This window comes from Alosa pseudoharengus, unplaced genomic scaffold (genome assembly GCF_046254945.1).
Source record: "Alosa pseudoharengus isolate Yale_2024_CS ecotype anadromous, Long Island Sound unplaced genomic scaffold, YU_APseudo_1.1 YU_APseudo_1.1_scf_20, whole genome shotgun sequence".
Taxonomy (NCBI): Eukaryota; Metazoa; Chordata; class Actinopteri; order Clupeiformes; family Clupeidae; genus Alosa; species Alosa pseudoharengus.
This window is the reverse complement of record NW_027468664.1, coordinates 20,354,128-20,381,733: the sequence shown is the minus strand read 5'-3', so window position 1 is coordinate 20,381,733 and position 27,606 is coordinate 20,354,128. Positions and strand designations below refer to the sequence as shown.

Here is a 27,606-nt window from a genome sequence, read left to right as displayed (position 1 = left end):
ACCAATCCCAAACCACTGTGTGCCTGTGGGTTTACTTTACAAGACAATACTGCATGTATTAAACTTACATTTGTTTGCCCTCAGATGTAGTTCTTGTTGGTCTGTTGCAGTGGAAATTGTAGTCAAGAGCTGCCAGCAGAACTCTTGCCTCATAAACCGGGGGAGTGAAAGCAAAGCGCTTACTGGCATACATCAGAACATGGTTCTGGAATGACTCCAGGTCTGCTGTTGATCTGTTTGAATAGAAAAGAAATCACACACACATCCACATTAGTGTGTGCATACATACACACACACAATTTGTGTACAATGTTACATGCTATACCTGAAACGCAGATATTTGTGGACATCCTTCAGCCAACGCTTGTTGAAAACAATGTCCACTAAGGCTTTGTGAGACTTAGAATCTCTCTCGATCCACTCCTTCCCATCTCCCAGATCGCTGTGTTGGCAGCTTCCCATTTGCCACGTGTGGATGTTGCAGACATGGTGACAAATGCCAATCCAAAGTGCCTGTGCAAAAAATACAAATATAATACATAATATATAAAACAAATTGTTATACAGAAAAGGGTCCCAATAGTACAAATATATATATAGATATAGTGGAAGCTACCAGCTACAATCAGTACAATAACAATCCTGCTTACAAGGAACTGCTCTTTGGTGTCAGCAGTCTTGCAACACCACCAAAAATGGTTGACGATGTCCTTCAACCAGTGGAGGAGAATGGACTGTCCTTTCACCTTCCCTGCCTTTGGGAAATAAAAACAAAATACTGAGGTATTTCAGAAATTGTCCATGGAGAGCTAAGAAAATGCATATTTCATCCCAACAGTAAACTACAGCCAATGATTCCCATGAGTCTTGAAACTTACAGCAGCAAGTTTCTTGGCCAGATTCTTGGCACCGTGCCACATGTCCAGACTGTGATGAATTCCAAGGTCCTTGTATTTGCCTTTATCTGGGTCTGTGAAGTGGGAAATCATAGCATTTCACAACATCTCTTTTTGCAATATTTGTATTCATATATGTTATCAGAGGAGCACTTACTCATAAGGGCTCCAATCTGGATATGAGCATCTGTGCAGATCTCCACCAGCTTTATCTCTCTGGAAAGCTTGTCCACAGTCTGGATAAATCCCTCCTTCTCCATGATGTTGGAGTTCCACGATGTATGCCGCTTGTCTATTGTTGCTACATGAATGATTTCCTTGGTGTCAAGCTCCATCGTGGTGTAGCTGCAGTACTGGGCACAATGCCCTGGTGAATCATTTCTGCCATCCCCTGTAAACCCCAGGCATATTTCGTAGTAAGATTATATAATAAATATATGTCATTGCTGCAAGTAATTTATACATGCACCATTTCAACATACCTAGCACCACAACGTCTTTCCCTTGAAGGCGACGGATGGCCTCGGTATTCCTTTCTTCCCAGTATTCCTTGACTGCGTCAACACAGTATGTGTCTTGGATTGTGCAAAATGTGTTTGGGTTCACCATGCCCATGTTCATGAATTTAAACAATAGGGAAACCTTCCCATAGTTGTTCCCCGACAACAAAATGTTGGTGGATAGAAGGAAATCCCCAGCTTGCATCCCAAACTTCATCACAGGCTGCGAATTCCATCTCCACAGGCTATGTCCATTGGGACATACCTAAAAGTCAGAGAAGATTGATAAATGGATTTGAATTATACAACACTGGCTGTCACAAGAAAAGTGCTTGGTATTGCTACCAGTACCAGTTGTATTATGTTGTTACTGACTGGACTTACCCATTCCGCAATCATTGCCGTGCCCTTATAAGTGATGTTGATGTGAAAGGGGGCAACACTATCACACACCAGACCAGTCCTGAGAACACCTGTACATCTGTCCACCGGCAGCTTCATTAGTGTGACAAGCTGCCTCAAGCAGGTCTCATACAACACTGCCGCTCGGACACAGATGATATCATCTACACATTGGACCTTCAAAGGGTCTGGGTAACTGGGCAACTCAACACTGGGCAAGGGCTCGTCAGTAGGGTCTTCATGAGCAGAAAGGTCATGCACAGTTTCATCAAGCCCAATTACAGGAAGATGGTCAACAGTCTGCACTGCCTTTAATGCTCCACCCATTCTGTGGAGGCAGAACACACGGGCACCATGTAAAAATGTATGACAAAACACAACACAAAATATGGCCAAGTAACAACAGATGAGCACACACCGTATAGAAATTGGTGGAAGATACTCTTCGTCAGAGCTGTCATCCCTCTCTCCATCATCTCTTTGATGGAATGCAGATCCTTCATCTGTCCAGTCGATTCTGTAAGAAATAACATATTTAGAAAAAAAGAACTTCCACACAGTACAAATAGTAACATACCGGTATGTCTATAGGGTGTACTACTTACACACTGTTCATGGGGTCATTGAACACATTTTCATCCACATCCTCCGCGATGCTCATGTCATGTAGGCTTTGTAAAAAATATATATAAATGCTTATATCATGAAAATATACAATAGAGAACACATGTAGGGTTAGGGTATAGACATTATGAGCATTGATGGGTTACCTCTGTTCAAGGCTCTCAATTTCAGGGGCTTCTGCAATTGCGCCAAGATGCTCATCTCTGAAATAAATAAGCAGAGTGTTTCACAACATATGACAGTACATAAAATGGTAAACACCAAATTATTAAAAATATAATTTCTGTTATTATCAAACACAATCAAACAACAATCACATAGAGTCAACACAATTGTTTTCATGCAGTGACTGACCTGTCTGTCCCACTAGAGATGCTGGACACTGCTGGAGTTAATACTTTAGAGGGCTTTCCTTTCAGTGGTGTTGATGTGACTGCTCGAAGTTCTCTCTCATAGCTGGACAAAAAAGAGCAGTATGTTTGAATGTCTCACTAAACCACAAACAAAGTGCATTCATTTTATGACAGTGAAGAAAATGTATTTTGGTAGATGCACCTCATATACATACAGTAAATTGACTAAAGTTCAATCAAAACAGTTCTGTCAGTTCAGTTTTGTATTGTTCTGCATGATAATGACTTTGACCCCCAGTCTGATCAGTCTCTGGGCTGGCTGGTCTACCCTTCCCCCATTAGGTGTAATGACCTACCCTTCCTCCATTCACAAGTGTAATGGACTAGTCTACCCTTCCCCCATTCCCAGGTGTAGGCTACAGGTAAAAAAACTTTCCCTTCAGACAATCTAGTAATTAGTAGGCTACGTCTAAAATTAATAAGACTACAGGACAGGCCTCAGGAGGTAAACGTCACCCTTGGAATTGGCTACCCCAGCATTATCAGATTAGGATACATTGTGTAGGCTACAAAGCAAAAGCAATGAAAAATAACTAGGCTACAATTTACAGTGCCCTTTCCCTTTGATCCGTCACAGCACACAGATTTATGTTATAGCCTAGACAATCCTTTTTCATCAACGCGAAAATATCCTAGACGTCATTCTAGCGTTATGCTATAGTTAGCCAAGCAACTGTAAAACTTCGAATTTACACCATAGACTGTATAGGTTTACACGAATAGGCCGAATTACCTGTCGAGAAGAAAGCAGGCAACTTCGGCGTCCCTTTTGAAATCCTTGCTCCTCATGAGCTCTTTCCATCTTGGAAAAGCCACTCCAATATTTACTTTGGTCTTGTTGTTTTTCCTGTCGCGTTGTCTTTTTAATTCTCGTTTTCGCTTCCTTGGCGACTCCTTTTCATGACCTCGAGAATATGTGTGATCCTCCATCTTCAACAACCTTTCAAATCTGCCGGCAGTCAGGAGTAGACTAATCTCCCCCTGCCATACGTCACGGTGCAGCTGAGTGTAGCCTAAAAGCGCGAAAGGCGAAGCTTGAATTTCCAGGAATGTCCCTCGTTGGCGAATGTATTTCAAAGATGGAAGCGCAACATGGATTCAGCCATCGCGCGACTCGCGCGTATGTATTTGGAATAGCAGATTCTACACTTACGAGAATACTTTGATTAGTAAGTGGAAGTAATTACACATGAATGAGCACATATTTTTGAAAGAACAAAAGGGTTTTTGCTAAGAATTAACTCAAAAAAATACACAATGTAGCTTTAAGGCAATGTCAGGTATGAGTCACAGAGATGGGGTTTTTTTTTTGGCGACATCCTCACACATTTACTAATGCATATTTATTCCCTCTTTGCAGAGGGGAAAAAGAGCTTTGCACCCACATTGCATAGCACAAAGAAACACAAGAAACACAACATTCATAAAAGTCTTACCAATACACTTAAATTCATCTTAATCTCTCCAGGCCATTTAGTTCCCTCTCACGGTGCATCAAGCATTTTGTATAACAACAACAACAGACATTGTTCCTAAATACAAAGAGTTTGGTTCCAAAATGCTTGTGTTCAGGTAATATCAACAATTGCCGTTTTGCTGTTTTGACTGAGTAAAGATAAATCAAATAACAATAACCCAATTACAGTTGAAATTACCTGGAAAACAAAATGTAAAAAAAAAATATTCATGAAAATTTGTTGAAATGGAGGATATTCATAGCGTTTTGGAACCAAACTCTTCAATTATGTTGATGTGAAGTATAGTCAACCAATTTGTTATCTCTGTATGCACAAATTCCCAAATCCACTTTCTGTCTTTATCCGTGACAGATTTAAGTGTTTCATAGCATTAGCTCAGTTACAGAAACACTTGCAGAACCCAGAGGAAGGATAACTAGAGAATACAGTTTCAGTCCTTAACAATTAGCAGTTTTGGTTGCGCAAAAGGATGTTGGTATTTCAGCTCAACAGCAACTTAAATTACACACACCACAAGCACTGTGGTGATTGGCTGAGATTGTTTATGACTCGGACTGGGACATTAAGCTTATGTCCCATTCACTGGAGCATCAGCACTGGACGGACAGCTAGACTGTGAGCAGCATTTAACTAGAGAAAGTGCACTCTTAAAACGAACGTGTTAGAAACAACACAAGTTGTGTTATTTTCAACACATTCGTTGTAAGAGTGTACACAGTATAACAGAAGCAATGTGTTAGAAACAACACAACTTGCTTTGTCCCTCTCTGGACATAAAGATGTGTTAAAAACAACACAAGTTATGTTATTTCCAACACATTCATTTTAAGAGTGTGATGTTAAATAAAGGATCTCCTGGGGGAGTGGCCAGCATTTGTACAACGTTTAAGGGTCCTGGTGGTGGTGGGTCCATCTCTCTCTCTTTCTCTCTCTCTCAATCTCTCTCTCTCTCTCTCCCACTCGCTTCCTGCCGCACTCCATTGTACTATCCGTGTCCCTTTTCTCTGTGTGACCGTCCTATCTGTGTCCTTTCTTTTGTGCTTATGAAGTCTGATTCCGATTGTGTATTATGGCACAAGTTCTGCTTCAGGCAGTAGCACTTTGCTTCTTCAAGGCCCACAGGGGACGATTTTGGACATCAAAGATATCAAAAACAAAAGTGAGTCTGGAAAGAAATCCTCAACCTGCTGCTTGGGTACAATTTTTGCAATCAAGGAAAGTATTAATTTTATTTGCAGTGTGCAATTTCTTTTCAGTGGTTGTTCGTATATTGTGGCATCAGGAAATAGTCTTTAGTCAGAGTCATTTATTGTCTGACTGTTTCCTTTCCCTTGGCAGGAGATTGGAGAGAGCCTGTGCCATGTCTATAGCAAAAAGCTATTTGCTGACCCTTGGCAGCGCAAGCACTGATTGTGCACACAAGCACACGATGTGTAACACCAAACCATTCATGCAGACTAATTCACCTAATTAGAAACCTCACACTAGAAATGGGAAAGGAAAAGGAAGAGGAAACGGAAAATATAAAGCAAGCTAGGCAAAGTCTGTGAAAAGCAATCAGCTGTCATGCTCTCCCCACTGCCCACAGTCCTCATGGAGAGGAGAGGTGGGAGGGAGAGGGGAAGGATGCAATAAACAACAACCCCAAAACAAATGTGACAGCAGAACAGGAAGTAACTGAACAGCAGGTGTACTAAGACAGATTTGCTCTGCCTACAGAAAGTGCAAGATGCTCTTTGCCATAATTTTGTGGAATCTGCTAAGCTTTCACTTCATCAGGTAAACAGAGCTCATTACCACCCGTCACCAGCCCTCTTATGTGATCTGCAGCGCCCACAACTGAATAGTTTCTCTTGTTAAATTTCTTATGAAAGCACAATCAGTATTACACCTGCCTTCAAAAGAGACAAATATTTCACTGCAAAACAGACATGCACTGTTTTGATACATATGCAAGAATAACCCCCTCATGTTCATGCCCCCATAGTATACCACTGGGTAGAATTGATTTCTTGTTTTTAAAAAAAATTGTGCAAACGGTATTCGGAAACCTTGAGAAACAGAGATTTATGTGAAAAATCGCCTTAACACTTCTCCCATTATTTCGGGCGATGTACCAACTTTTTCCTCGACCTTCCCACCTATTCATATGCATGAGCAAAGAAAAGCAAATTATTACCTTAGCACATCAGCTGCGGGAGATCTAGTGATGCGACTGATGAGCATGTTACATCCCATACAAACATACACATGAGCACACACAAATACAGATCTGCATACATACACACATTGAGGACATACTACCTATGATGGAATGTCATCACCACAGTTGAGTATACGCTCTGACTGCCATGACAACCTGGGTCTTTCGAGTTGCACTCAAGCTGCAGGTTTAGTATAGCCTGGAAAAATCCAAACTCATTCACAAAGTGAATACAGTCTGGTAACTCTCGATTGGGAAACGTTTGCAACACTTGCATCGCCACGGGCACTTTGAAATCGTTGGGCCAGCCTTACCAATCACATTGATCAGAGATAGTTAATGTTACTTCCTACTTCGCCTAAACTTTACAAACTGACAATAAACAGCATCAATAGTCAGGAAACAATGTATGTGGGTCTACCTTTGCTGTAAATAAATGTCTGGATTTTTCTTGTCTAAGGGAAATGGTTATGAACTATGGTGTTCCAGATTAGATCTCCCTGAAGGAAGATCTAGGTGGGCAGGGCCAGGCTAGGTTCACTAGGGTCACTGCACTCACAATCCTACACTACCAAATTGTATGCACTCACAAATACATAAATTACAGAAAAACATCCCGTCAATTCCTTGTGTTATAATAATTACAATTACATTGGCACAGCTGTCAACAGATGGCTGTCAGAATTTCTCATAAAATATGAATGAATTAGCATGTAGCATAAACTGTCATGTCATCCAATATGGGGGCATCTGATGGGGACATCTGACATGATAATTACTGATAACAATAACATGAAACCGAAATGTCAGTTGCCCCCCCCCCCCCAAAAAAAAAAAAAAGAATAAATAAATAAATAAATGATGACAGCCTATCACTGCTTAAACCACCATAACTTTTCAATGTCTATGGATTTACGGCAGCATTACGATGGAGGGTTAAAGTTACTGTAAGTGCCAGCAGAAGTGCTTGCAGTAATGATGGGCTGAAAAATGTAATGTGTGTATGAGGTGTGGGTGTTTTCTCCATGGGAGGTGTGTGTCGTGTTTCTGTGTGGCCGGCTGACAGCGGCGAAACAGTGTGTGCGTGTCCTGGGAGCTAATGGCGGCACTAGCCGCAGCGCGGGGACGAGGAGTATTTAGACTGGTGACAGCTCCTGTAATTATGTCCCTAAGCTTCCCTGGGCCAGTCTCCAAACCGGTGTGGTAATTAGCCATCAACGCCCTTACGATTCCTCCAGGCCATAGCTACATACCCTTGTGTGCGTGTGTGTGTGTCTGTCACTTGTGTGTGCGTGTGCGTGTGCGTGTGCGTGTCTGTGTGTGTGTGTGTGTGTGTGTGTGTGCGTGTGTGCATCTGTGTGTGTGTGTTTGTGTTTGTATGTCACTGTGTGTGTGTGTTTATGTAATTCTGTGTGTGTGTGTGTGTGTGTGTGTGTGTGTGTGTGTGTGTGACATTATCTCCATGTACAGTATGTGTTCCTTTGTGTATTTTGTCAGGCTGTGTCTAAGTCTAAGGCTCTGTGTGTTTGAAATTGAAGACCATGTGACCTTCTGCTCCTGCTAATTCACACTTAGTCATCACAGATTCAACACATCATTTTTCACTCCCCTGGCCCCAGGCAGGATGGGGGGAAAACTATTACAATTGCAATAGCTTGCAACTTAGCATTTTTGTGTCTGTGTAGTGTGTGTGTGGGTGTGTATGTGTGTGTGTGCGTGTACTTGTGTATGTGTGTGTGTGTGTGTGTGTGTGTGTGTGTGTGTGTGTGTGTGTGTGTGTGTGTGTGTACTTGTGCTCATAACTTGATCAGCTAGTTACCGTTGGGCATTTAAGGGACATGATCTTTGGTGGACACAGCAAAACATGCACATCCCCACATGTACACACTAACCTCCTAAACCTGTACACAAATAAAGACAGACTGGGACAGCAAATATGAGCGTAATGTTGACAGTGAATTCAGCCCGGATCCAGGTAGTTTCCTGTACAACAGTCAGCTGCCAATCCTACGAGCTTTGTGAAAACTAAAAGAGAGGGCAGAGAAGAGAGAGTGTTCATTCTGACCCCATTAAAATGAGACTTTGTAGAACACTGTTTTGAGTCTTAAACATAAACTCAAAACTAAACATTATTCTTATCATACCCACAGCAAGATCGTGCACAGCAATTTTGGATAAGGTTTATTGTGTGATTGTGAACCTAGCATAAGGAGAGGAATGACGACGGCTTAGATCTATATGCACTATATATATTTTGGTGAGTGTGAGGGTTTAGAAGGGTTTATTAAATCAAATCCTCAATCCTAAATCAATACTATCCCCTACAGGCCCGTTTCTGCAACTACAGAAGGCAAACTGAAAGGTTTTTTGTCCCCCCAAAAGATTAAGACTGAGTTGATCCATCTTTTGACATGCATTTGGCATCTTCCTTGGTAATTAATGTTGTCCCACAGTGCTTAGAAGCCCAGTTAGGAAGCAAATATCAGTATTTATAATCCTCCAAATTAAAATTCAAAATCATAACACCCTCTGCTGGCTACTGCTATATTACAACCCACAACATTTCCATCAGGACGAAAGCCAAAAAATGTCAGAGGGTTAGCAAATGATGAATGCACACCAGGGTAGGTATGGCAAAACACCTAACAACATTGAATAAGTCACACTTTCAGATGTGTACACACACACACACACACATACACACACACATATGCATACACAGGCACATGCAAATGTGTTCTCTCTCTCTCTCTCCCTCTCCCTTTCTGATGGCACTTTTTTGCTTCTTTTTCTTCTTCAATCTCACAACCATATAAAAAACAGCAATGGGATGTTCAAATAAGCAGGGGAGCCTGTTCTCCTCCTGTAATAATTGACTAGAGGTCTCCTATAACTTCTGTGCTCATTGTGTTAGCCTCGTTAACCTCAGTCTTCTTCCTGGGCCTTATAAAACATTAAGCATCTCTAACATCATTCTCACACACACTCTCTCTTCAATGCGAACAGAGGTTAGGGACACACTGCAAAGCATAGGCCTACTTGGGATGTCTATCATCATAATCATTAACATATGCGGCTGCAGATATATGGCACAGGCATTATTAGAACCAGTTAGACACACATTTGTGCCCCCATCTCAATCAAATTCATTATTATGACTGCCGCGCAGTCAGATTTTTTTTTTTTTTTGTTCTTTTTTTTTTTCTTTTCTTTTTCGCATGCCCAAATTTCCGTCAATGATTCCCGGGACACTGAAAGACTGGGGTACACGAAACTTGGTGGGCATGTAACCCCACATGGATAGCATGGAACCATCGTTTTTCGTTTTGATCTGTAGCCCCCCCGCTGGACTGGACCCCCCGAAAGGAGGGTAGGGCAGACACAGTTTTCTGTGAATATCTCGAGAACCGTAGGGTTTAGGAGGACCTTTTTTTATGTATGTTAATCTCAAGGGGCCATGTCAACCCATTCCATAACCACTCATTTCATGTATAGCGCCACCTAGTTAAACACAAAAAAGTAAAAATGAGGTGTTGTAATCGCAGGTATCTGTGACCTAACATAGTCAAAACTGCACGAAATTGGAAGTATAGGATCATTATGACACCCTCTGTATGCACGCCAAGTTTCGTGGAATTCCGTTCATGGGGGGCCACACAATAAATTAATTTATGTTACTATACACCAACTGGCCTGTAGGTGGCCGGAGACAGTTTTCTGTGAATATCTCGAGAACCGTAGGGCCTAGGAGGTCCACCTTTTTTATGTATGTTGGTCTTAAGGGGGCATGTTAACCCATCCCATTACCACTTATTTCATCTATAGCGCCACCTAGTTAAAAATTAAAAAGCAAAAAATTAGGTGTTTTCATCACAATATCTCTGGCTGACAAGGTCAAAACTGCACAAAATTAAAAGTGTAGGATCATTATGACACCCTCCGAATGCATGCCAAGTTTTGTGTACTTTCGTTCATGGGGGGCCTTACAATAAAATAATGTATGTGTACATTTAGTGACGTACACCAACAAGGATTCCCGGGACACTGAAAGACCAGGGTACACAAAACTTGGTGGGCATGTAACCCCACATGGATAGCATGGAACCGTCGTTTTTCGTTTTGATCTGTAGCCCCCCCGCTGGACTGGACCCCCCGAAAGGAGGGTAGGGCAGACACAGTTCTCTGTGAATATCTTGAGAACTGTAGGGACTAGGATGACCATTTTTTTCCGTATGTTTGCCTCCAGGGGTCATGTGCATATGACATATGTACGCTTGCATGCACAGGCACATACGCAGGCACACACACAAGCACGCGCACACACACACACACACACACACACACACACATAACATAAACATGTACATGCACACATGCACACAATTCAAGAATTTCTCAGAATTATGAACAGGCAAGATGGAGGTGGGGTTGTATAAAATGAATTTTACATGTGAAATATATGAACTAATCATGTTTTGGTACTTGTTGTCTAGCAGATATCAGTGAGAATTGAGTGTGGATAATGCAATTTAGTGAGACAGCTAGAATCATACAGGCCTTTCAGCGTGATTTATTTTTGTGGAAAAAAAGTGCTGGACTGGGCGGCTGTCATATTTTGTACCGCTCTGCGGTACATCTAGTTTATTGGTAAGTTTATGGGCAGATTGGTGTATCATGCATATACATGAAGCAAACACTTTTGGGTCATGAGAAGGTTCTAATGAGTGCCTGCTGAACCCTTTTCTGTTCAGTGCAAAAACAAAAAATCATGCACACATACATACACATGTGCTGTGTGTGTGTGTGTGTTTGTGTGTGTGTGTGTGTGTGTGTGTGTGTGTGCGTGTGTGTGTGTGAGAGAGAGAGAGTGTCTATGTGAGTGTCTGTGTGTGTGTGTGTGTGTGTGTGTGTCAGTACATATGCCTCAGTGGATGACAGAAATAAGCGTCCCTCTAGGCGGGCGCTCATGTCAAAGAATGATGTTTCATACATTATTTAGAAGAATTCCTCGATCCATTTATCTCCCATTGCATTGTGAGTCTCTTTCGCTCTCTCTCTCTCTCTTTCTCTGTGTGTGTGAGCGTGTGTGACAGCGTTAAGGTGTGTCATGCCTCTGCATTCACAAATAAATAGAGTGCAAAGGATTTACATGGTAATACATCACCGGGAATTCAACCTCCCATGGCTTCAATCAGCCAACTGTTTACCGATGTTGTGTGTTTTTTTCCAGTGTGGTTTTTTTGTCTTTATTCTATGAATCCATTACTTACTGCTCCCCAAAGGAGAAGCCTTCATGCAGAAGCTGTGGGTTGCGTTGCTGAGCGGCTGTTGGCAGTACAGGTTACTGTGTGCATGTAATTTACTTCTTTTATTTTTTTTTAGAGGTTGAAGCCCCCACTGTGGCATATTGATTCGAATTTATGAGCACAGACCTCATATGAGACAGGCCTTATGGGTAACTGACAAAAAAGTACTGTACAGAAAGTCCTTTCATACTTACGTTTGTAAATTCCGGTAACACATATTTCGACAGACATAATAGCCCCATTATCACCACTGCAAGGTTTGCAATAGACTTACACAGATAAGAGAAGTTCAAGGTTTGAAACAACTACAAGTGAACTCTCCATAAAAAACTATGGTTTTTTTTAACTTTTTTATACTTTCAATGCATGACCCAATACATGGCCTTATTTTAGAGTAATGAAAAAAAACACATTTTAAAAGGGGAGACGAGGCAGGTCCTCCTATACCTCCCTTAAGCAGGGTACATTGCTGATTACTTTTGAGTGGAAAGTTAATTTATTACCCTCATATTCACTGATTATTATCAGCATCAGAGAGCCACCTCTGAAAAACATTGGAATTATAATGGTCAGTGCTGTCATGGAGATGGGTATTTTACACAGCAGAGATTAAAGGGCGTTGATACAGTGAAGTTATATTTGTGGTCACAAACATTGTTCATGCTAGTTTTATGACATGAGAATCATCAGAGATTATCTTCTTAACTGTGTGAAGAACTAGAAGTGCGTCAGACAACAGTGTCTCCTGATTGATCAGCACTCCACGTCCGAGCACAGTCAGTCTAACCTCAGTTCAGGTATGTCTTGTTCTCCCTTTACCTTTCCACATATCTGCTCATTAGTGTTCAAAATCTTACTCTGTCCACTTTCTGTGTCTGTTCTCACACATGTGTTTTAATATCCAAAATTGTTTCTTGAGTTCTGTGCTGTTTGATTTGAGCAAACATGTAACATGTTATAAGACTGTCGCTAGATATTCTGACATTAATTAGAAAACAATGTTAATGTCATTTCATATTGTATTTCTGTATCAAACAATAAACATAAATGTGTGATGATATGTGGATAATTAAAATGATTCACACGTTTTTATTAGTTATACATGTTGATTGAGCTGAGATAAGTCATAGATGAAGATGAGTCTAAAATTCTGTATTTAATCGAGCATTCACTTGAGAATTTGAGCTGTATTTCATCTCTTCTTCATCTAGAATGCTGAAGTTACTTGTTTTGCTGACCTTGGCCATTATTGGTAAGAACAAAAACTATATATTTTTAACAATAATTGGAATCCTCGCTATGAAGCCAGTTATTAAAGTTTTTTTCAAATGATTACACACTAAATCTTTGCTTGTCACACAATTTTCTAAACATGTCTTCCAAACATCATAACCCCACACCAAATCTGCAAAACCATACACTAATTCTCATTGTTTGACTCAGTTTTCTAGGCCTATAAATAGATACTCTATATGTAGGTATGGACCCTTTCAATCTGGCCCTAGAGGATTTCAGAACCAATGCAGATACTTTGAAAGGAATGTTCTACAAAATGTCGACCTTACTTTATGTACAGTAAAACTACTTTACTATATTTTTGTGTCTCCCCAAGTAACCATTAGCTCAATACATTTTTCTATAGACCTATGAAGAAATACACAACCCCCCCCCCCCCCCCCTACACACACACACACACATACAGACAAACACACACAGACACACACACACACTTTTCTTTGGAAAAAGCAAAGTAATTTGAAAGTAGTCAGTCATTTCCATAGGCAAAATCAGCTTTTTCAGAACTCCATGTACATCTGGTGGTCATTGTATTTTGCTTTGCTTTGTTCTTGTTGGCTGTAAAATACTGTATTTGCAACAGCAAATTATTTTGGAAAAATCACTATTTTTTGGTTTCAATATTGCTTGCATTTTTACTGTGTACTTCAACTTCTCTCTGTAGATACCGTAACTTTCACTCTTGTATGGAAATACATATAGCCTAAGACAGAAGAGCGTTAGGTTTTGAGCAACAGTGTGTGATGTATCCAAAATGTCATATTATGACAAAAGTGTTTGTAATGTGAGGCGAATGTTTGATATAAAGATGTGTTTATGACATTTTGAATGTTGTGTCTCATTTTGCTGGAGATTTGAGGCATTTTGCATTTTGTGTGAGCAATTGTTGGTTTTGTGTGTGGAGTTTTGAAAAATAGACACAGAGTTTTGAAAATGTGTGTAAACAGTTGTAGTCTATGAAATCTTGAACACAAATTACCTGACCTCTGTACCTTTGATCCTTTGTTCCCTGTTCTTTGTATGCCATTATGATGGTGGCATGGTACAAGGCAAAGTCTAACCCAAACAACATTAGCTCTGCCACTTTGACCTTATTTTATCTGTTCATGTGTTGATAAAAATGTTCCTTCGATTTTGTCTTAAGAACCCTTGACCTCTATTTACTCGACCTTGAAATCTACTCAACTACATTATTCACTGGGTTTCTAGGACAGTAATGCAATTCACCTTACTTTTTACCAGGTCACGATGCTCTTCCTCTGAGGAAGGTTGGCACTGGGAGGGTGAGGCATGTGCCCCCACACCGACCCATGATGGTGCCCGTCCCCCTGGAGGACTGGCAGGTAGTTGTTCCACATGTTCCCGTGGAGAACCACGGACAGAAGCCGGTCAGGACAGGTGATCATGCAGAGAACCGCAGGCAGGGCACAGAACCGTCCCGTCGCTTCCTAGTGGATCTGAACACAGGCCTGCTGAAGGACTATGTCGGCGAAATGAGCAGGAGACCATCAGGATGTAAGTGTGTGTGTGTGTGTGTGTGTGTTTGCGTGTGTGTGTGTGTTTGTGTGTGTTTGTGTATGTGTGTGTGGTGTGTGTGTGTGTGTGTGTGTGTAATAGTCATCAACAATAGTATTTTTTATCATTGCAAGACTGAACTGCATTCAGAGGATGTCTATAATAATGAATTGAACACCTAGGGGGAAAACACATTTAGGTTCTTCACATACAATACATATCTCCAAATATACTGTCCTTCGTCCATGCGTTTTGATAATAAGAATCATAATTGGACATTGGTCTCTCCCTATCTCCCCAGTCTACGTCCCTCCACGCAGCGATGGCTTCAGGCAGGGCACTGAGAACTCCCAGGCCACCCTGGTGGACCCCAGGACAGGCCTGGTGCTGCAGCCCGCCTCTGAGATAGGGATGCGGGGATTCGTAATAGGTGAGGGGAAATTATTATCTACGAAGATCATAGGTTGTAGTGTGATGGTTTATCCAATCAGCTAACCAATATTTTCGCCCATTCCTAAAAGTTCTCCAACGGAAAGTTCCCATGGATATGCCGAGCAAATGCGAAGCAATCCATCTGGCGGAGTCAGGTTAGCTATGTGGTGCCAAGTGGAATTATATAGGCTTCGAGTTCTCTTGAACTCAGCCACACAGCACACCATTGACTTACATTGTTACAGCGCCACATGTGGTACAAATTGGTATTACAAGATAGCCGGTCCAGCACTAGCTGATCTGCATGCTTACAACATTAGTGGCTATCTGGGCAACACAGAGCCTAGGTGTTTATGAAATTATGTGAATGCAGTTGTTTCTTCATATTCTGTTGATACTGCTAGGTCATTTTGAAATGCTTTTAAGTAAACCCCCACATTGCAACTTTTACTTCATATGTGTAAATGTATATTCTATGCTATGAGATATAATACTAATAGCATTGATGATATTGATAGCAGTCATCTTTTTCATTAAACACTTTTTTGTTCTGCAGACACCAACCATCCAGTCCACGCAGATGAGTTCAGCCATAGCATTGAATACTCCTGGCTTAAGAAGAAGGACACACAGGACAAAGACACTGGGAAAAGTAAGGATGTCAGGATGTCATAGAGACCAGACTCTGATGAGTCCATAATACAACAGTGATTCATTCTAAGCAACAACTGTCAGGATAGCACACCATTACACAGGAAAATGCATATCAGTTCTGTCGACAGGTGTTTTTATATACCGATATTATACAAAAGTATAAAGTGATGAAAAGCATATACAATTTTGACTATTATGTAACAACCTGATTACATGATATAAAACTCTCTCTATTCTCTGAAGTAGAGAGTGAGGTGGTTGCTGTTCCTCTTGTGAAGGGAGGATGGGTGAGAGATGCTCTTAGTCAGGACCCAATTCAGCTATCTGGTTCTGAAGAACTCCGTAAAGCGAATCAGGTTCTGAGAGCAGCTTCTGAGGAGAACCGCAGGCAGGGTACAGAACCGTCCCGTCGCTTTCTGGTGGATCTGAACACAGGCCTGCTGAAGGACTATGTCGGCGAGATGAGCAGGAGACCATCAGGATGTAAGTGTGTGTGTGTGTGTGTGTTTTTTTCACCTTAACGCTACTGTATGTAGGCTACAGTAAGTGATTGTTAGATGAATATGATGTTTGTGATTGAGAAGTGTTCCACTTGCTGGATTTGAATGTGGGAACGACATGTGTACGTCACATTGTTGATCATGTGGTAAGTCAACTGTTGTTCTCTCTCCATGTGCAGTCTACGTCCCTCCACACAGCGATGGCTTCAGGCAGGGTACTGAGAACTCCCAGGCCACCCTGGTGGACGTCAGGACAGGCCTGGTGCTGCAGCCCGCCTCCGAGATGCGGATGCGGGGATTCATAGCAGGTGGGGGGCCACAGGAAGAAACAATATCACAATAAGTCAGGGTTAGCCTGAGTTGATTTAGTGATTATTTGACTTGCATATTATGTTTGTTTTATCTTTCTAAGTAAGTATAAGTACATATACTCTTTTGATCCCGTGGGGGAAATTTGATCTCTGCATTTATCCCAATTCGTGAAACACACTCAGCACACAGTGAACACACAGTGAGGTGAAGCACAGACTAATCCCGACGCAGTGAGCTGCCTGCTACAGCGGCGCTCGGGTATCAGTGAGGAGTTAGGTGCCTTCCTCAAGGGCACTTCAGCCGTGGATGTGAGCATGGGAGAGCAGTGCTCAATCACTTCCCCCCACAACTTTTTTCCTACTGGTCGGGGATCGAACCGGCAACCCTTCGGTAACAAACCCAAAGCCCTAACCAGTACGCCACGGCTGTCCCCCTCGGTTGTGGTCAGTTAGTTTGTTTGTTGGAAAAAATAGGCAAAGTAGTACATAATCTCCCTGGAAATTGAAGCAGCACCCTTTGTAGTTTTAGATACACATATGAACAATCTTATACACTTAATGAAACTGGGGTATGTTGTAATTGCAGCACGAGTATTTTGCAGAAAGGAGGAACAGAGAAAAGAGAGGCCTCCAACTATATACTGTAGCTAAACAGCCTGGGACAAGTCCCAGATGTTTTAAACAGACTACAGCCTTAATTGCAAAACAAAATACGCCAGTGGATATAAATTATTTGGAAGATGATACATTATCTACTCTCCCCCAATCTCAACACAAATCAATTCCATTTATTTCCATTTCTAATATGGAAATAAATAAATTGCATTTCCATAGCCATGTTTACAGAGACACAGGCAATACGTTTACCTCTCATGTAACAATACTGTTGAATTATTAAAATAAAATTACACTTAAAAACTGTTTTTTTTAAAGTTTGCATTTCAATTTCTTTTAAAGGACAGGTTCGGTATTTTACACTTAAAGCCCTGTTTTCAGATAGTTTATGATTAAATAGAACGTTTAAGATTGAAATTTGGACACATGCTGCTGTCCTGAGATTTTTCGGTTTCTGTGGTAGCGCCCCCCCTCCTCCAGAACGCTGCATAGGTGCACTGGAACAATCCTTCCTAAAACTCATTAAACTTTCGTTTACAAAGACGTGAAACTCACCGAGTGGTCAGGGGTGTTCACTGATATGCTCACACAAAAATCGCTGCAAAAGATTCTTTCCAACAGGTTTTATCGTAGTTTTTGTCCAACTCCATTGACTTGTATTGGATGTGCTATGAGGTACGGTATTACTCCGCTGCCGGAAACGGATATGGGGTTGTTTGTATTCTTTCTGTAGTCTAATGCAGTCGCGGTATCGTAGGCTACTACGCTATCCACATTATTGTCACGTCCAACCATGGCTAATGCTAAAATGTCTTGGAACTTGCACGATGTGAATGATAGCCTACGTGAATCATTACGTTTTCATCATGAAAGTTCCACAGCCAAAAAAATAGTAAACGTACAAAATCATGTAGCCAAATTATTCATGTAGGCTAGGGTTAGTGTTAGGCTTATGATGTGAACATGACAGGTTATGGACATAACAAATAAGTTCTTACCCCAAGTTCTTCCAACTCTGTCGTCTCAGGAGGTAATGTGGGAACCGCTGTATTTCTCAGGCGAAAGAGCTTTTTGGGCGATTTCTTTCGACCTCCAGCAAAGTTCAGTAAAATGCAGACCGCAGAGACACGGTGATCAGCTTTCTGCAGATTCTCAACAGGTGTGCTCACATCCAACCCCAGAAATTCCAGCCACAACTTTAGCCTTTCTGGATCGTTGAAAGTAAGTCTGTGACAACTTTTTTTGCTACGAATTTTCCCGCAATTCGGAACTGCACAAAATCGCCTCATTTTTAGCTGTCTGTTGCAAAATACTTCAAGACAGCGATCTTCTGCTTCTTCTGTGTATTCAATGAAATGCCAGTGGTTTGCTTGTAATTGGCAAGACGGTGTAAGGTGCATTATCGCCACCAACTGGGCTGGAGTGTCTATTATTCAAGCTCTCAACGGAAGAATGTACGGGTGTGAGGCGTTTGGAAAAATAGCTCCACAGTTTTACAACGCATGGTAAACACCTGTTGGAAATCGTCTTTTGCAGCGATTTTTGTGTGAGCATATCAGCGAACACCCCTGACCACTCGGTGAGTTTCACGTCTTTGTAAACGAAAGTTTAATGCGTTTTAGGAAGGATTGTTCCAGTGCACCTATGCAGCGTTCTGGAGGAGGGGGGGGCGCTACCACAGAAACCGAAAATTCTCAGGACAGCAGCATGTGTCCAAATTTCAATCTTAAACGTTCTATTTAATCATAAACTATCTGAAAACAGGGCTTTAAGTGTAAAATACCGAACCTGTCCTTTAAGAGTACATTTGTAAATTTGTAAACAGGTAATTTCCATCGTCATGCCGAGGAAGCCAAACGTGAGAGTGATCAGGCCAAAGTAACAGGGCCAAGAGTCAACTCCATCAACACTGGTGAGTATGCTTATATGGGGTCGGGCTGGGTGTATTAAAGGGAGTGTATTAAAGGGAGTTTGGAAAATGGGAAATAAAGTGCATTTCAGCAATTTCTGCTTTGGATGACTTTTCACAGCATTCTTCAGTAGAATCTTTTTGTGGTTAAATCCCTTAAAGGAACACGCCACCCAATGTCAGTAGTAATATACTGTATGTTCTTACCTTAACTTTCACGAGTTGAGTCATACCTCTCCCGTGTAGGTACGTGCACTCAAACGCTCTGGAGCGCGGCATGAATGTGTTAGCATGTTGCTATGCTAGCGGGCTCAGACGTAGCCAGACGTAGAAGTAATCAAAAACATCCAAGTTTTCACGACTTAAATACAGTTGCACGAGTAGTTGATAAAAATGTCTACTGTCACACAACATGAAACGTGGCGATTTTCCAAGCGAGTAAACAGGAGAACTACAATGTGTGGCGCAATAGCACTTGGGAGTAGGGCTGCACGATTATGGCCAAAATGATAATCACAATTATTTTGATCAATATTGAGATCACGATTATTTATCACGATTATTAATTAATTTTAGTGACAAAAATATTTTTTCCCTAAACATATTGGACTTGCTATCTGGCTCATCCAAATTCTTCCCTTCACATTTACTCCCCTAAATTACTGCAAATATATGTATTTGTATTATTTAAATCAGTGTTTTTCAACCTTTTTTGTGCCACGGCACACTTTTGACACTTAAAGCAACACCAAAGAGCTTTTTGTACCTTAAAATAATGTTTCCAAAATCGTTTCAGTGGTTCATCAACTTGTAACAGGGTGAACGGCACTTCTGCATTCGCTTCACAGCCCTCTATCGGCTATAACCGCACTATGTAAGTTTGCCAGATCGGGTAGCGGATCTGTAGTTCGATGGAATGAGACATAAGAAACTACAAATTTGACTTGCATCTGATGTCGCAATACATCGTACTTTCATAGATCGTGCAACATATTCTACCTTGTCTATGGACATCGTTATTTGCAAAGCCGGTGCTGGATAAACAAATAGCATGCGTGCGACAGAGGTAAAGTTCTTTGGTGTTGCTTTAAAATGTCCCACGGCACACTAACATCCTGTGTGAAGAAAAAATAAACATACCATAGCCTAAAACTTCAAATAATACACAGATATGGTCTTATTATGGCTTCTATGCAATAAAACAAGCACCCTCTGTTTCATTTGTAGGTGACTATATCTAATTTAATTGTTGTTATGAACTGGATATGTGATGATTCTGTGAATACTGGATATGGGGCCCCCGTTGTACAATGCCTGCATACCACAAATAGTGCAATCATACAATCAATGAGAGCATGTGGTTATAAATTCTTTGATGCAACAGTTGCTTTTCTGGACCAGTGAGTGACATTTGGTTCATTTTCTGCGGCACACCTGATGATCTCTCACGGCACACTAGTGTGCCCCGGCACAGTGGTTGAAAAACGCTGATTTAAATGACAACTTAATTTCTTAAGAAATACTTTTGATGCTGTTTAAATCATTTATAAATGGTGCACTGTCACTTCAAGACTCTTTGCTATGGCTAGTGCTGTGCCTATGGCTGTGCCCTCTTACAGTTTATAATGGTCAGTAGTGGGAACTACTGTTGCCATCGCGCTCTCTCCCTCTCGTGCACTCAAATACGTTCCCAAATGGAGTAGCATAACATAGTTAGATCTGCTGCTATGGAGATACTATCTATCTCGATGTAACAAGCTGTTTTGACATTGACATTGTAAACGTTGTCTAAGAAGAGTGTAAAGCAGTTTGCAGTAGCCTAAAGTTGACCACAACGTCGTCTATCGCTGGAAAGAAATAGCGAGCAGCCTATGATAAACTAATAAATGCTCGGCGGCCGGATTAAAGTGCGTGGAGGGCCGCAGTTTGGACACCCTTTAGTCATTCGTTGATATGTAAACCACTGACGTGTAGGCTACATTTTCATTATTGTTCACTCGTTTTGCGTAGGCTGTCTTGAAACGCATATGCATTGTAGGTTACATGTAGCTTATAAAATACATGAATAAATTCACGCATCCCGTCGTTAGCTCAACTCTTATTATACTGTAGGCTATATTGGAGGAAGCAAACAAGGACTAAAAGTTAACGTGATAAAAAAGGCATGTGTGGTTTACGTCATGTGATGTGTTTCACGGTATGAGTTGAGAGCCCTGCTTTGCTTATGTTTTTGTTTAAACTTCACTTGCCTGATGATCCGTTTCGGGGGACAAGCTCTTGGCCTTCTGCTGCGCCACACATACCACACATTTGATTTTTGATCGTCGTTTTTTTGTATCATCTAACTAGCCTACTAATAGTTAACATAATGCTGTTAGTCCACAGTGAGCAATGCATCAGGCTGAGCAGTGCAGGGAACAGCTGTCATTGGTAGGCTGCATGCAGGCACATGGTCAGACAAGTTTAAGGAGCGCTTGATTTGTTTTGTAGCGGAGTGTTCTATGGGTTGCCAGGTTGGTTCTATGGATAGAGCACGCATTTTTAATATCGCTCGATCACGCAAATTTGATCGTGGGAAGCCAAAATCGTAATCGTGATTAAAATTCGATTAATTGTGCAGCCCTACTTGGGAGTACTTCGACCTAGCGTAGTAATATCAATTAAAACCTAATTATAGATCCTATCCACCACAGAGTTTAGAATCCATGCTTGATCGACCCCTCAACCTCCCCCTCCCCTCTGAGCGAGAGAGAGGCACACACACTAGAGATGCGCTGATGGGCTATTATTTCAACCATAACTGCATAGCAAAACTTATCATCCATCCACCATCCATCAGCACCAAAATTTTTTGACCAATTTTCAAAACCGCACCCGCCCACCATCCGCTGGTTGTTTTAATGTAGGCCTATATGGGTGATGCAGCGCTGCTGACGTGAGGCTAGACAGCTCTTGTCTGTTCTAGAAAGACTGATCCAATACAGCAAATATATTAAAAGGCTAAAGTCCTACATTGGCTATGTTGTAGCCTATCTCCAGAATATCAGCAGCAAACTCAGTCTCCGAATAAAACGCACATCAGCATGTTGCCTATTCTGCCAGCTTGTGCCAATATATCGTCCAAAATGCTTAATTGCATTGCATTCATCACATTTTTAGCTAAATTTTCATGTACCACATCAGCATTTTTGTTCAGTTAATCTTTTCTTTAGTTCTCCTGTTTATTCGCTTGGAAAATCGTCACATTTCATGTTGTGTGACCGTAGACATTTTTATCAACTACTCGTGCAACTGTATTTAAGTCGGGAAGACGTGGATGTTTTTGATTACTTCTATGTCTGGCTACGTCTGAGCCCGCTAGCATAGCAACATGCTAACACATTTGCGCTGCACACCAGAGCGTTTGAGTGCACGTAACGACACGGGAGAGGTATGACTCAACTCGTGAAAGTTAAGATAAGAACATATATTACTACTGACATTGGGTGGCAAGTTCCTTTAAGGAACAAATCACAAACTAGACACTTGCTATTGCTTTAAAGTGCAGTTTTACATTAATGATAACATCCAACTGAAGTATTGTCTGTGTGCAAAGAATTAGGAAGAATTAAGCCTTGATTTTTGTTAGAGTCGGTTTGAAACAGCCTTTAGTTATGGATTTGCTCAGAGGTGTATCAGGTTGACGGATTATGTGGATGTATAATTGGTGTGTACAGCATCTGTTGAGGAGAACCGCAGGCAGGGCACAGAACCGTCCCGTCGTTTCCTGGTGGATCTGAACACAGGCCTGCTGAAGGACTATGTCGGCGAGATGAGCAGGAGACCATCAGGATGTATGTGTGTGTGTGTGTATGTGTGTGTGTGAGTGTGAGTGTGTGTGCATATGTTTTTTTTTCACTGTAAAGCTACTGTATACAGTAAGTGATTGTTAGATGAATATGATGGATGTTTGTGATTGAGAAGTGTTCCACTTGCTGGATTTGAATGTGGGAATTGTGATCCATTTACATGTGTATACGTCACATTGTTGATCATGTGGTAAGTCAACTGTTGTTCTCTCTCCATGTGCAGTCTACGTCCCTCCACACAGCGATGGCTTCAGGCAGGGCACTGAGAACTCCCAGGCCACCCTGGTGGACGTCAGGACAGGCCTGGTGCTGCAGCCCGCCTCCGAGATGCGGATGCGGGGATTCATAGCAGGTGGGGGGCCACAGGAAGAAACAATATCACAATAAGTCAGGGTTAGCCTGAGTTGATTTAGTGATTATTTGACTTGCATATTATGTTTGTTTTATCTTTCTAAGTAAGTATAAGTACATATACTCTTTTGATCTCGTGGGGGAAATTTGATCTCTGCATTTATCCCAATTCGTGAAACACACTCAGCACACAGTGAAAACACAGTGAGGTGAAGCACAGACTAATCCCGACGCAGTGAGATGCCTGCTACAGTGGCGCTCGGGGATCAGTGAGGAGTTAGGTGCCTTGCTCAAGGGCACTTCAGCCGTGGATGTGAGCATGGGAGAGCAGTGCTCAATCACTTCCCCCCACAACTTTTTTCCTACTGGTCGGGGATCGAATCGGCAACCCTTCGGTTACAAACCCAAAGCCCTAACCAGTACGCCACGGCTGTCCCCCTCGGTTGTGGTCAGTTAATTTATTTGTTGGAAAAAATAGGCAAAGTAGTACATAATCTCCCTGGAAATTGAAGCAGCATCCTTTGTAGTTTTAGATACACAGATGAACAATCTTATACACTTAATGAAACTGGGGTATGTTGTAATTGCAGCACGAGTATTTTGCAGAAAGGAGGAACAGAGAAAAGAGAGGCCTGCAACTATATACTGTAGCTAAACATGCTGGGACAAGTCCCAGATGTTTTAAACAGACTACAGCCTTAATTGCAAAACAAAATACGCCAGTGGATATAAATTATTTGGAAGATGATACATTATCACTCTCCCCAAATCTCAACACAAATCAATTCTATTTATTTCCATTTCTAATATGGAAATAAATAAATTGCATTTCCATAGCCATGGGAATATATTAATGTTTACAGAGATACTTTACCTCTCATGTAACAATACTGTTGAATTATTGAAATAAAATTACACTTAAAAACTGTTTTTTAAAAGTTTGCATTTGAATTTATTTAAGAGTACATTTGTAAATTTGTAAACAGGTAATTTCCATCGTCATGCCGAGGAAGCCAAACGTGAGAGTGATCAGGCCAAAGTAACAGGGCCAAGAGTCAACTCCATCAACACTGGTGAGTATGCTTATATGGGGTCGGGCTGGGTGTATTAAAGGGAGTTGGGAAAGTGGGAAATAAAGTGCATTTCAGCAATTTCTGCTTTGGATGACTTTTCACAGCATTCTTCAGTAGAATCATTTTGTGGTTAAATCCCTTAAGGAACAAATCACACACTGGACACTTGCTATTGCTTTAAAGTGCAGCTTTACATTAATGATAACATCCAACTGAAGTATTAGGAAGAATTAAGCCTTGATTTAGCAGGTGAGCGGATCAGATTCAGACAAGACAGCCATTTTACTTTGATTTCTAAACCACCAACACTGTTTGAATGATGCTCTTTACACCAGTAGTAACTGAATTCATACTTTGACCAGATCTATCACAATCAATCAATCAATCAATCAAGGATATGTCCTTAATGCACATTTCATGTTAGCTCGATTATTGAACTTATTGCACTCTTTCTTAAGTTTCAGAAACGATCCCTGTTGTCTCTGAGGAGTTCAAGCATGGCATGGAATATACCCATTCTAAAATACAGTATGAGAGACATAATGAAATCATGGGGCCAATGGATGACACTGCGAACGGTGAGAGAGAGAGTTTAGAATTCACAACAATATTCTCCAAATCTTTCACTACGGAAATTAGGATGAAATACTATAGAAGAGTGCTCATCTATTTGTACTATAGTAATCATCAGTTTGAGTGGAACTGAAGATTAAAATATTTGGTTACACTTTACTTGACAGTGTCGACATAAGAGTGACATGACACTGTCATGAACGTGTCATAAACAAGTCATAAACATAAACATGACATAACGCTTCTGTTATTAAGTGACATTCAGTTTTTGTCATAACAAGTTAGGGTTAGGTTTAGGGTTAGGGTTAGGTTTAGAGTTATGGTTAGGGTTGGAGTTAGGATTAGGGTTAGAGGTTAGGATTAGGGTTAGGGTTAGGGTTAGGTTTCATGTGTCATGACAGTGTCATGTCACTCTTATGTCGATACTGTCAAGTATTACCAAATATTTTTTTGTAAGAAAGACACTGTCAAATGTCTGTCAAATTAGTAGCCTCTCTGTTTCAATATAAACAAAGCATCCATTAGTTTCTATACATTTTACACCTGTCTCAAAACTGAAGAAGTCACTTCTGGTTTGTCTCCCCTAATGGCCCCTTCTCCCTCACCCAGATGAGTTCAGTCATAGTCTCGAGTTCTCCCATTTCAAAAAGAGGAACGACATCATGGGACCAGCCAGGAGGACAGACACAGGTGAGGTCTGTTTGCAGCGTGTGTAGATGCACCCTGTGAGATGCGATTGTTCTGTGTGCACTCTGTGCAGATGTGAGCTAGATGGGAGTGAAAGCGCTCTCTCTCTCTTTCTCTCTCTCTCTCTCTTTCTCTCTCTCTCTCTCTCTCTCTCTCTCTCTCTCTCTCGAAGCTGTGTGGTTGAGGGAGACACTCCCTATGGGGGTGAAGTGTTCAGGTGAAATCATTGACGGCAGGTGCTACCAGTTCAACCCGACCCCTCTGACCTTCAGTAAAGCAGAGGTAAGTGCCATTTATAAATTTTTTTACCCTCACTCACAGACCCATGGACACACACACACACACACACACACACACACACACATACAAAGGTAAACATGCAGTACTGTATGCATGAAAAGAAGACACATACACACACACACATTCACTTTCCGAAATACAGTAAGCAGACACACACATACATATAAACACACACACACACACACATGCAATATATATGTATAGTGCCACACTGAGCTTTCATACATTCTGTGAGTAAAGAAAGAAAACCATATGTGTACAAATGCAACACTGTTGCCTGTCAACTCACATACAGTGCACAGTTATGCACTCACGCTATCAGCACAATGTGTATATACACAGCCACAACACATTCAGAACACCAACACACTGTACTGAACATGTCTATGTTTCCTGCAGTCCTTCTGTCAAGATCTCTACGCTGGCGGCCATATTGCTGCAGTGACCAGTGCTGACCTACACAAACGCCTTGTCTCCATGGTGACAGTAGCCAGTAATGGCCCCACTCTCACCTGGCTGGGAGGAGTCAAAAAGGTTAATACTCCACCTCTTGCTCAACTATCAATCAAATGTGTTCACAATTCGTCTGTGTAGCAATGGCAGCACCTGAATTACATTCTATGAGCCAGACATGTTTCAAAGACACATTTCTTTCCTCCCTCTCTCTCTCTCTCTCTCTCTCTCTCTCTAACTGTGTGTGTGTGTAGGCTCAGCAGTACGAGTGGATGGACGGCTCCACTTGGGGCTACACTGACTGGATGCCTGGCCATCCCAACCTGCAGAGAGGCAGGGGGGTCACATGTGTGGAGATGTTCAGGATGGGTGAGACATCAGCACTCCTTACCCCCTCACATCTACACTTATGAACAAGAGCCCGTGTGGCAGTCTACTGATACACACAGAAAAAAAAAACATTATTTAAAGATAAAGTTGTAGTAGAGCTTACAGTCCTCCCACTAAACTGTGCCAAGGAAATAACCCATAATGTTTTTTTCATTTTTAACTCTCTTGCGCTCTCTCTCTTTTCCTCTCCAGAGGCGAGCTGGTGGACATCTGTGGACTGCAACCTGAAGAGGGCTTCCATCTGCTCTTTCCCCATGGCAGCATGAAGAGCCACCCAGCATCTCAGTACTTGGGATTAATTGATTTAGATAAATGTAATGCTACTTTATGAATTAAAATAAAAGTGTGGTGACATAAAAAAAATGAAAGAAAAAAAACGCTCAAAGTACTTGGTGATTCAAAGCTCTCTACACATAATTAGTTACTTATGTAACAGAAATATAAGAGAAAGGTGTACAAAAAATTATCTGCATAAATAACAGTGCATTAAAACTGTTAAAATAACATGACCATTAAAAGGAAGGATGCAACAACAGAACACAGAAAAAATAGAAAGGTAGTATAGCTAATATCATGAACTTCTGCTAATTAACATTTTTTTTTTAATTATAAATATGACAATTTCTTTTCACATCTCTGAAAAATATACTGCATGTTTCGAGTGCAGTTGTATTTTTTGTGACTAAAGAAGATGCTTGGCAAGATGGATTTTTTTTGGTGATCATCTAGCATGCTCTTTCCAAAATATATAGGGCTGGTTTCCTACACTAAAAGAGAACTTTGTGACAAGTGGGGGGGTTAAACTCGCCTCATATTTATTAATTAATTTATTTATTTATTGAATAATTTTCTTGTGTAAAAGGTAACATGCTAATTT

The 27,606-nt window shown here is 41.2% G+C and overlaps 3 protein-coding genes across 3 annotated transcripts in view; 2 read left to right on the top strand and 1 right to left on the bottom strand.

Moving 5' to 3' along the window:
* LOC143136467 (uncharacterized) overlaps nt 1-4,102 on the bottom strand; it is a 5,922-nt gene extending 1,820 nt beyond the window's left edge. The window contains exons 1-12 of the mRNA XM_076297191.1: nt 3,569-4,102; nt 2,777-2,878; nt 2,569-2,625; nt 2,404-2,469; nt 2,217-2,315; nt 1,781-2,126; nt 1,379-1,661; nt 1,054-1,287; nt 879-970; nt 651-755; nt 326-513; nt 69-233 (exon numbers count right to left, since the gene is read on the bottom strand). Of these exons, the coding sequence (XP_076153306.1) occupies nt 69-233; nt 326-513; nt 651-755; nt 879-970; nt 1,054-1,287; nt 1,379-1,661; nt 1,781-2,126; nt 2,217-2,315; nt 2,404-2,469; nt 2,569-2,625; nt 2,777-2,878; nt 3,569-3,765 (1,934 nt within the window). The 5' untranslated portion in view covers nt 3,766-4,102. The remainder of the gene's footprint in view (nt 1-68; nt 234-325; nt 514-650; nt 756-878; nt 971-1,053; nt 1,288-1,378; nt 1,662-1,780; nt 2,127-2,216; nt 2,316-2,403; nt 2,470-2,568; nt 2,626-2,776; nt 2,879-3,568) is intronic.
* Nucleotides 4,103-14,428: 10,326 nt separating this feature from the next.
* Nucleotides 14,429-25,708, top strand: LOC143136466 (uncharacterized). Its single transcript, XM_076297190.1, has 11 exons — nt 14,429-14,633; nt 14,935-15,063; nt 15,622-15,717; nt 15,963-16,202; nt 16,399-16,527; nt 18,971-19,057; nt 22,771-22,887; nt 23,126-23,254; nt 24,240-24,326; nt 24,785-24,904; nt 25,509-25,708. The coding sequence occupies exons 1-11, from the start codon at nt 14,429-14,431 to the stop codon at nt 25,613-25,615; spliced, it is 1,446 nt and encodes a 481-aa protein (XP_076153305.1). The 3' UTR covers nt 25,616-25,708.
* On the top strand, nt 25,706-27,062 carry LOC143136662 (lectin-like). The gene is made up of 4 exons (XM_076297383.1): nt 25,706-25,868; nt 26,286-26,420; nt 26,594-26,708; nt 26,922-27,062. Exons 1-4 carry the CDS (start codon nt 25,785-25,787, stop codon nt 26,993-26,995), a joined length of 408 nt encoding a protein of 135 aa, XP_076153498.1. The 5' UTR covers nt 25,706-25,784; the 3' UTR covers nt 26,996-27,062.
* Nucleotides 27,063-27,606: the final 544 nt, after the last annotated feature.